General features: G+C 42.0%; 1 protein-coding gene across 1 annotated transcript; it reads left to right on the top strand.

Annotated features, from left to right (window-relative positions):
• The first annotated feature begins 2,831 nt into the window (after nucleotides 1-2,831).
• Nucleotides 2,832-6,043, top strand: LOC146702948 (uncharacterized). The gene is made up of 2 exons (XM_085466016.1): nucleotides 2,832-3,311; nucleotides 4,525-6,043. Exon 2 carries the CDS (start codon nucleotides 4,631-4,633, stop codon nucleotides 5,405-5,407), a length of 777 nt encoding a protein of 258 aa, XP_085322142.1. The 5' UTR covers nucleotides 2,832-3,311; nucleotides 4,525-4,630; the 3' UTR covers nucleotides 5,408-6,043.
• The last annotated feature ends 5,036 nt before the right edge of the window (nucleotides 6,044-11,079 follow it).

Here is an 11,079-nt window from a genome sequence, read left to right as displayed (position 1 = left end):
AAACATTACTCACCTTGTTGCAGGTTTCTTTATTAATGCTGAAAACCCAGAATGGAAACTGACCTTACTGCTTCCTTCCTTTCCAAACTATTGCGGCTCCTCCAACCAACGGCCGCGGCAGGCTAAACATGAGGACACAGATGACGTGCAACAGTAAATGGTAAATGGCCTGTATTTGTATAGCGCTTTTCTAGTCCCTAAGGACCCCAAAGCGCTTTACACAACCTGTCATCCACCCATTCACACACTGGTGATGGCAAGCTACAATGTAGCCACAGCCACCCTGGGGCGCACTGACAGAGGCGAGGCTGCCGGACACTGGCACCACCGGACCCTCTGACCACCACCAGGCGGCAACGGGTGAAGTGTCTTGCCCAAGGACACAACGACCGAGACTGTCCAAGCCGGGGCTCGAACCGGCAACCTTCCGATTACAAGGCGAACTCCCAACTCTTGAGCCACGATCGCCCCATGAGATACACCTCTGTACTATTTGCTACTTTTATTCCACATACAACTGTCCACTGTACAAATCGGCACACGGCCTCAAACCATTAAACAAATGCACAGACTGCACAAATAACTGCACCATTTACTATGCCAAATTTCAACATTGGCCTATTGCATAACTTAGTGCAGAAGTATACATAAACCAAAAGATGCATCAAAATGATTCAAGCTGCGCTCAAGCTGCAGTCAACAGAAGGTTTCGCCTCATGCTCACCCTACCTTTCTGCTCATTAACATCAGGTGCCGTGAACAGGTGAGTGCAACCACATTTATCACACCCATTAAATCCTTTTATCTCATTGTGTTTGAATAATTGTAATTCCTTCTACTGGGATCTCAGCCAGAAGTCCATCTTTCACCTCCAGCTCATTTAAATCTCAGCTGCCAGACTTATAACAAATTCAAAGAAATAAATCATCATTCTCCTCCTCACAACCTTTTGGGTATACGATACATGGGTACAAGCCTTGTTACAGATTTGGTCACTTTTTATGAACCAAGTCACTGCCTGCATTCTGCACATCAGACACTCTTAGCTGTCCGTGCAGCCTGGCTCAATGCAAAAAGAAAACAAACCGTTTCATGTTTTAACTCTTTGAACTTTTCTTTTGAGTTTTTAACTAAGATTTTATTGTGTTCTTTAACACACTTTGTAACTGTTTTGAAAGTGCTAGGCAAATTAACTGTTAACTATTACTGTTATTATTGTTATTGACAGTCTGGAGCTTTGGCAGTATGGAAGGTGGATGCGAGAGGGAGACTTCATGGAAACCACCTTTTTCTTTCCCATCACCATATTCCTGAATGTTTCCAAATGCATAGGTTAAAAAAAACAAAACTCGTTGCTTTTTTAAAAATTCTGCAACACTCAGAAATCCTAGCAGCTGGCACCACCAATGGACGCATAGCAATGTGGAGGATGGTGGTGCAGTCGGGTAGCAGTAGACACTAAGCCCCAGTGGAAACTGCAGACACCAACAGAAATTGGAGGAAATGTCACTCAGCTACAGGTAATGTCTTGACCAGCATTAGTACATTACTTTCGTTTGGTTTAATTACACTTTTATTTTAACTGGAGATTGACAGTAACAACACTGTTTTTCTTTGAGCCAAAATTTCATTGAAGGAAATTTCAATGCAGCTTTGATGCTGGATGGAGACAGCAACGCATTTTAAAACCCTGACTTGGACTGTGGGAATCAAGTCTTTACAATGCACACACACACACACACACACACACACACACACACACACACACACACACACACACACACACACACACCAGCCTGACCAATAAGAGCCAAGAGTTGCAGTGATAGGCAGGCTGAACCAGCAAATAGCCAGAAACAACTGGTCAGTGCAGCACCGCCTCAGGTACCACATACAGATTTTAACTGGCTTCTGACTTTGTGTGGTGTGGAGTATGCTAGATTTTATATAAATATGGATGAGATTGGCTGGGGATGAACAAAATCTCCTTCAGCAACTATTAAATAGCCAGAAGGGGCCAGACAGTCAATATATTAATTCAGCGTTCCTACAGAACAGACCGTAAAGCATTCCCAAAAAGTCAAAACAATTATTTTAGCAGCTGATTTCTGTACTTAAAAAAACCCCAAACAAACATTTATTATAGCTCTATTATGTAGGTAATGTAGGAGACGTGGACACAAATACACAGAGGGTTAACGAGGGAAGTGGGAGCACACGGGGAACACAGGCGACACTGATAATCATAACGAGACACGGCAGGAGTAACACAACACTGACGGGAGACTATCAAAGTAAAACAGGAAGCACACAGAGACGCAGACCAGATTGGAAGAGAACACAGACATAGCGGGCTGGGAAAACATGGAATAAAACACAAGGAGGAGAAACGAGGCATGGGGGCTGGCAGGTACACAGAGGGGGCACACAGGGGGTAAAGTCACGAGGGGAAATCAAATAAGCAACATCTTAACAGAACAACCGAGGGACCCTAAAGCTGACATCAAACAACAACAATACAAGACACACAAAAAACCAGGTAGAAGTCCCAGGACCATGACATGCAGGTGGTTACATATGGTTAAAATGATTCAAATGCACTAAGTATGCATGTTTTTCATATCAATACAGTCCATAACTTGATTACTGTCTGTAGCCCACATGATTAAACACTTTAGTTACATAAAACATGTGAGGTTAGATTTTATCTACTGTATAGCCTGTATAGTAAATTAATATGTAGCCCAATAAGTATAAAATCCAGAAAGCTACACAACATGGGACGGTTCATTTACAAACACAGTTCTAACTTGAGTTTCACACAGTTTTTATTAGAAAACAATCAAATTGTTAAATGCTTCAAGTACACAAAATGTCAGAAATCTGCACCGTCATGAACAGAAATTTAAACCTAATTTTTCGTGATTTGTTGATTAACCCTCCGAGGTCTAAATCCCACGTTGTGCACATCAACATCACAGATTTGTACAAATAAAATTTATAACAAAGACATGTTAAATATTAAGCACTGGAAACAGCTTGTTGTTTTGTTGCCATAGCGTTTTGTTTTGTCTCCATTTAAAAGATATCAAAATCTGAGCAAACAACTTGATGTCAAAAGAATCTCTGCACATTCCGCAGTCTTTGCTGCTAAAGTGACATCACAGCATTTAAGCATGTTTGAATGAAAACATCAGCATATGAACACAAAACTGAAGAGACACTGCAACCGAATGAAAGCAGACCACTATTTAGTGACATTTGGACGTTTCCCTGAGGATTAACTGCTGTGTAATCTACCAAGAACTAAAGTAAGCTCAAATTTCAGTTTATAAACTCAAGATCATTTACTTAAATATATAAAGCCTGATTTCCCTGCTTGCCAGGACAGTATTTATGTACTTTACATTGTGCAAGACTAGACTATATTTTCCATCATAGAGAGGATGATGTGGATCTATTATTCAGGAAAACAAATGAAGACTTAACTATTTGTCAGCTGATGTAATATTTGACAAATGATACATAAATTAGAAAATGTTCTTAATCATATCTTAGAGTGACAGAAGCTCTTTTTAACACGATTATTTCTCAGATTATTTTGTTCATTTAGGAAAATAGAGAAGACGTAAGTTTTGTTCTCAAACAAACTATTAGAATTTCTGAGAAACTGAGCCTACGTGCACATGTACACGGCTATTTTTGAAAGCGCAGCTTTGTCTCTGCATTTGGGCCTTTCGTCCACACCTAAACAGCAGATTGAGTCACTGAAAGGTGAGATTTTTAAAAAGCACGTTTTTGTGTTCAGGTGTGGACGAGGAAAACGGACATTTACTCAGGCAATGTCAAAAGTGTGCGCCGCTGTTGAAGTCACGCTGTGGCCACGTTATTGTTTACATGAGATCAATTTCTACAATGGCAGATGTAGACAACATACTGTGTCTGTTAATCTTAGTATCTGCAGTTTTTACACGCTTACATCAGACGTGGATTCTACATTCAACACAGACGCTCTCCCAACCCAAATCCTGACGTCGGTTTGGAAGAAATGTAATTTAAAAAAATGACATTTATGTATGCTGTATGCATTTAGTCCATTCCAAAGTTGTGAGTCTGTCTTTAGTTATTAACATTTGAAACGATGAAGGCACGTGAAAGTAACACAAAATTAGCTGCTTTTCCAGAAAAAGACAAAAACTTCTCAGAAGTACGTAAGGTTTTATGAGGTTTTCCCACCCAGGCTTCTAGACTTCTGATTGGCCAACATTTCTACACGGTTAAGATTTGGCGTGTTCTTGACAGCGTTTCACTTTGTTTTTAGTGTTTAGATGTGGAAGGAGATATTTTTTCAAAACTGCACATGTGGACTGGATTATTTTTTTTTAAACGAAAAAGGAAAATTGTCCGTTTTCAAACATAGCCGTGTACGTTTGGACGCAGCCTAAAGTCATCACAAAAAAAGCAAATTCTCTGAACATTCTGGGTTGAGGTTTAGTGATCATTGTTGTTTTGTGTTCCTTGTAGTCAAAATGAGTGCAAGTGGAGACGGACCACAAAATAACCAAAACGGTAAGCACATGTACTCAGTCTTGAAATTGATGAAAAACAGATTTTCAGCAGATAGTTATGGATGTTAATTAAAAGATTTAATGATCTTGCAGGCCAACAGGTTAACCCACGAATGTTGGCAAATGGAGATCAGGAACCTGCTAATGGCTTCCTGAACAGACTGTATCGCGCTCTCCATGAATACTGTTGCTATCTAGATGAGCTAATAGCTTCAGTACTGGCACAATATGACAATTACCTTTACGGGGACGAAGACGATGACGATGACGATGACGACGATGACGATGACGACGACGACGATGACGACGATGACGACGACGACGACGACAACGACGATGACGACAACGACAACGACGATGACGACAACAATGACGACAATGACGGCGGCGACGGCGACGGCAACGATGACGATGACGACGACGACGATGTTCAAAATATTCATGTGAGGGACAATAATGCCAATGGTGACAACGATGAACAGCACAGGGATCACAATGATGTGGTTGTGATCATTTTCAATGTTGGTGGCATTGAAAATGAGGAGGCATTTGAAGGCCGCATGGATGTTCGCCAGTACATCCCAGAAGAGGACCCTCAGCCAGGTGTTTCCAGGAAGAGGTCTAGAGAGAGGGATGAAGAAGATTTAGGAGCAAACAAAAGAATGAGATGGAGCGATGATGACTCTGAAGTATTTGAAGATGCGCACGAAGAGCTTGAACACGAAACTGGAGGCTCGAGGAAGCGTTCCCGAGAGGATTTTGAGCAAGAAGAGGAATACTTGCCTGTGTGCAAACTTCAGAGGTGTTCAATTGAGTCGACCAGCAGCAATGAAGACTAAGACTACTTCGACGGGTTTTTTCAGTATCCTTTCAGTAATCTGATGGCCTACTCAGGTGATCCTGAATCCTCTATGCTGCAATAAGCTGGGCATACACTGTGCTGCGATTTTTCAGTCGCGTTATTCGGCTCCTGATCAAACTGTAGGATTGACTCGCAGGGGTGAGAAGTTTGATCAAGGCCAAACTCGGGACGATCCCCAAAACGATCGCACGACTGAAAAATCGGCTCAAAATGGGCCAAAAATCGCACAGTGTATGCCCAGCATTAGGCTGCCGGGGGATTCCCATGATGCACTGGGTGTTTCTTCTTCACCCACTATGTTTAATAGACCTCTCTGCACTGAATGGTACTTGTTATTAACCTCTGTCTCTGTTCCATGTCTTTATACTATTTTCCTTGCCCCTCCCCAACCGGTCGCAGCAGATGGCCGCCCCTCCCTGAGCCTGGTTCTGCTGGAGGTTTCTTCCTGTTAAAAGGGAGTTTTTCCTTCCCACTGTCGCCAAAGTGCTTGCTCATAGGGGGTCATATGATTGTTGGGGTTTTCTTTGTAAGTATATCTTACAATATAAAGCGCCTTCAGGTGACTGTTGCTGTCATTTGGCGCTCTTTAAATAAAATTGAATTGAAAATTAAATAGATGTCACTGTGATGATTTCTTCCCTGCATAGAAAGCTTAGACCCAAATGCAGATTCAATGCACATGGTTAAACTATTTATGAGACTTTAGAGAGGGAATGGAGAACGTGGCTCGAGCTAGGAGTGTCAGCAGACAGCAGGAACCAGAGGAAAAGCTATCGAGAGACTGAACACCTGGCTCCTGATGGGAACAATCCAACGGGAATTCTGCAACAGAGGGAGAAGAAGTTGCTGGACGGGTAAGGGAGTTTGAGGGTAGGATGAGTACGTTGGCAGAGGAGACCTAAACACAGGGAAAACAAGGTTAAACACAGGGAAGGAGCACGCCAGAACTGGAGCAGAGGGGAAGCCTAGTTACCACTGGAGATGGCAGAACAAACTGGCGAGGAGTAGCAGGCAGCGCTGGTTTAAGAAGCCCTCCTGCTGATTGTTTGCAGATGAGGCCCAGGTGAGATGCTGGAAACTCCACCTCTGAAGTGTGGACACAGTATCCCCATTCCAAGTGGAAAAGCCCCTCAGACACTTCCATGGTGCATGACAAGAAGGATGAGAAAGCATTCATGGTCCATCCATCCCTCCGTCAGCGTAATGCCTAAAAGTTTATTCAGATGTAAATGTATTACATTTTTAAATAAAGATCATCAGTGTTTTTAATGACGCTGCAGTTCATTCATGTGTCTCTATTGGACAGTGTTGTAGAAGTTACAGAAGACAGGAATCAGTTCCAGCTTGGCCTGACATTTGATCACTAGTGATGTGTGATACCACTGATTTCCTTTCCGATCCCATACCAAGTAAAATTCAGGGTGGTATCGACGATACTGCTCCGATACTTTGTACAAAAACTTTACTCTTTTATTGTATCTCAAATTATAGCGTCATAATCATTACAGGACATCAGATTACTTGTTCTTATCACTTAATAATGCAGAATTCATCATATAGAAATCAAAAACCTGAAGTTGTGCACTATGTGAACACCTTGCCTGCCTGCAGCACTAAAGGACTCCCTGAGAGACGTCTGTCTCACCCTAGCAGCACCCGTCCTTCTCCTCCTCTTCAGTTTGCCTCAACATAAGCTCGTCATATTCTGTGATATGATTTACTTTGAGGTGTTTGACAAGGTTAGTGGTGTTGCCACAACACCTCACTTTCTTGCCACATGTATCGCAAACCACGTCTGGGCTGTTTGTGGATGTAAAACATGACTCCAGTTACGCTCAGCCATTGTTGTGAGTGCGCACGCCACAGGCTGCCACACATTTATACAGCCGTATTTCACACATGACTATAAAAGGCGGAAGAGGGAGTAGTTCTTTCCAATGTAGACAATCTGAATGATAGTTTCTTTCCACTGTGTTCCTGTTAATGAAAAACTACAATTTACCCCAAAATGATTCAAATATCGATATTTTAATGTGGAAACCTTCTGTTTCCACATCTGGACTTTCTGTTGCTGCCCACGCGGGTGAAACTTTCTTTGAAGTGGCTCATTGAAGTTGTAATTGATAATCAATTCCCACACAATGAGAGAATCCAATCAATTTGTTTATCAGGGGAAAGGTGTGATTTCTTAGGACACTGGAGCCTAACATTAACTGGTTTAAAATTAGCTTATTTCCATAAGAAGAAAAACATACTGAGAAAGAGATCACCAAAATATACATGTACAAATGTGAAATAGTCATATGTAGTGTGAAAGAGCTATTTGACATCTTTAAATTCAAAGTAATGTATAAATCCACTTACATAAAACATGAAAAGGCGGCGCAGCGATGCCCATCTCAGCCAGTGTATGATGGTGGGGCAAGATGGCAGCTTCCACAACATGACGCCAGCTCCTATGTATTTTTAGTAGATAAATGATACGTTTATGTATCAATTTGTTGGAAGATGTAATTACACCTTAATTATGTAATTAGAAGCAAAAATGATTTTTTTTTTAATCAAATCACCTCAAAAAATTACTGTACTTACTTTCTAAATCATTCTTTACCTCTGAAAGGGGTGGCTGTGGCTCAGGAGGTGGAGCAGGTCATCTACTAATCAGATGGTTTTTGGGTCGATCCCTGGCTGCTCCAGAGTGCATGCTAACTGTCCTTGGGCAAGACATTAACCCCAAGTCACTCTCTGATGCATTCATCAGAGTATGAATGTGTGTGAATGTTAGGTAGAAAGCACAGAAAAAGGGCTTCTATGAACAGGTGTGAATGAGGCAACCTGTATAGAGCGCTTTGAATGTTCAGGTAGAGTAGAAAAGCACTGTAAAAATTTCTCTGTGTTGATTTCTTTTGGACCTCAAACATTACTCACCTTGTTGCAGGTTTCTTTATTAATGCTGAAAACCCAGAATGGAAACTGACCTTACTGCTTCCTTCCTTTCCAAACTATTGCGGCTCCTCCAACCAACGGCCGCGGCAGGCTAAACATGAGGACACAGATGACGTGCAACAGTAAATGGTAAATGGCCTGTATTTGTATAGCGCTTTTCTAGTCCCTAAGGACCCCAAAGCGCTTTACACAACCTGTCATCCACCCATTCACACACACATTCACACACTGGTGATGGCAAGCTACAATGTAGCCACAGCCACCCTGGGGCGCACTGACAGAGGCGAGGCTGCCGGACACTGGCACCACCGGACCCTCTGACCACCACCAGGCGGCAACGGGTGAAGTGTCTTGCCCAAGGACACAACGACCGAGACTGTCCAAGCCGGGGCTCGAACCGGCAACCTTCCGATTACAAGGCGAACTCCCAACTCTTGAGCCACGATCGCCCCATGAGATACACCTCTGTACTATTTGCTACTTTTATTCCACATACAACTGTCCACTGTACAAATCGGCACACGGCCTCAAACCATTAAACAAATGCACAGACTGCACAAATAACTGCACCATTTACTATGCCAAATTTCAACATTGGCCTATTGCATAACTTAGTGCAGAAGTATACATAAACCAAAAGATGCATCAAAATGATTCAAGCTGCGCTCAAGCTGCAGTCAACAGAAGGTTTCGCCTCATGCTCACCCTACCTTTCTGCTCATTAACATCAGGTGCCGTGAACAGGTGAGTGCAACCACATTTATCACACCCATTAAATCCTTTTATCTCATTGTGTTTGAATAATTGTAATTCCTTCTACTGGGATCTCAGCCAGAAGTCCATCTTTCACCTCCAGCTCATTTAAATCTCAGCTGCCAGACTTATAACAAATTCAAAGAAATAAATCATCATTCTCCTCCTCACAACCTTTTGGGTATACGATACATGGGTACAAGCCTTGTTACAGATTTGGTCACTTTTTATGAACCAAGTCACTGCCTGCATTCTGCACATCAGACACTCTTAGCTGTCCGTGCAGCCTGGCTCAATGCAAAAAGAAAACAAACCGTTTCATGTTTTAACTCTTTGAACTTTTCTTTTGAGTTTTTAACTAAGATTTTATTGTGTTCTTTAACACACTTTGTAACTGTTTTGAAAGTGCTAGGCAAATTAACTGTTAACTATTACTGTTATTATTGTTATTGACAGTCTGGAGCTTTGGCAGTATGGAAGGTGGATGCGAGAGGGAGACTTCATGGAAACCACCTTTTTCTTTCCCATCACCATATTCCTGAATGTTTCCAAATGCATAGGTTAAAAAAAACAAAACTCGTTGCTTTTTTAAAAATTCTGCAACACTCAGAAATCCTAGCAGCTGGCACCACCAATGGACGCATAGCAATGTGGAGGATGGTGGTGCAGTCGGGTAGCAGTAGAGGTGACACTAAGCCCCAGTGGAAACTGCAGACACCAACAGAAATTGGAGGAAATGTCACTCAGCTACAGGTAATGTCTTGACCAGCATTAGTACATTACTTTCGTTTGGTTTAATTACACTTTTATTTTAACTGGAGATTGACAGTAACAACACTGTTTTTCTTTGAGCCAAAATTTCATTGAAGGAAATTTCAATGCAGCTTTGATGCTGGATGGAGACAGCAACGCATTTTAAAACCCTGACTTGGACTGTGGGAATCAAGTCTTTACAATGCACACACACACACACACACACACACACACACACACCAGCCTGACCAATAAGAGCCAAGAGTTGCAGTGATAGGCAGGCTGAACCAGCAAATAGCCAGAAACAACTGGTCAGTGCAGCACCGCCTCAGGTACCACATACAGATTTTAACTGGCTTCTGACTTTGTGTGGTGTGGAGTATGCTAGATTTTATATAAATATGGATGAGATTAGCTGGGGATGAACAAAATCTCCTTCAGCAACTATTAAATAGCCAGAAGGGGCCAGACAGTCAATATATTAATTCAGCGTTCCTACAGAACAGACCGTAAAGCATTCCCAAAAAGTCAAAACAATTATTTTAGCAGCTGATTTCTGTACTTAAAAAAACCCCAAACAAACATTTATTATAGCTCTATTATGTAGGTAATGTAGGAGACGTGGACACAAATACACAGAGGGTTAACGAGGGAAGTGGGAGCACACGGGGAACACAGGCGACACTGATAATCATAACGAGACACGGCAGGAGTAACACAACACTGACGGGAGACTATCAAAGTAAAACAGGAAGCACACAGAGACGCAGACCAGATTGGAAGAGAACACAGACATAGCGGGCTGGGAAAACATGGAATAAAACACAAGGAGGAGAAACGAGGCATGGGGGCTGGCAGATACACAGAGGGGGCACACAGGGGGTAAAGTCACGAGGGGAAATCAAATAAGCAACATCTTAACAGAACAACCGAGGGACCCTAAAGCTGACATCAAACAACAACAATACAAGACACACAAAAAACCAGGTAGAAGTCCCAGGACCATGACATGCAGGTGGTTACATATGGTTAAAATGATTCAAATGCACTAAGTATGCATGTTTTTCATATCAATATAGTCCATAACTTGATTACTGTCTGTAGCCCACATGATTAAACACTTTAGTTACATAAAACATGTGAGTTTAGATTTTATCTACTGTATAGCCTGTATAGTAAATTGATATGTAGCCCAAT

This window comes from Copadichromis virginalis, linkage group LG8 (assembly GCF_057382275.1).
Source record: "Copadichromis virginalis isolate Kocher_CV1m ecotype Utaka linkage group LG8, C_Virginalis_male_GT1.1, whole genome shotgun sequence".
NCBI lineage: Eukaryota > Metazoa > Chordata > Actinopteri > Cichliformes > Cichlidae > Copadichromis > Copadichromis virginalis.
Note: the sequence above shows the minus strand (reverse complement) of the source record. Positions and strands in the feature narration are given on the sequence as shown.

What these genes read in the sequence shown, in the direction of transcription:
- LOC146702948 (XM_085466016.1), top strand. Translation starts at nt 4,631, where the DNA reads ATGTTAATTAAAAGATTTAATGATCTTGCAGGCCAACAGGTTAACCCA.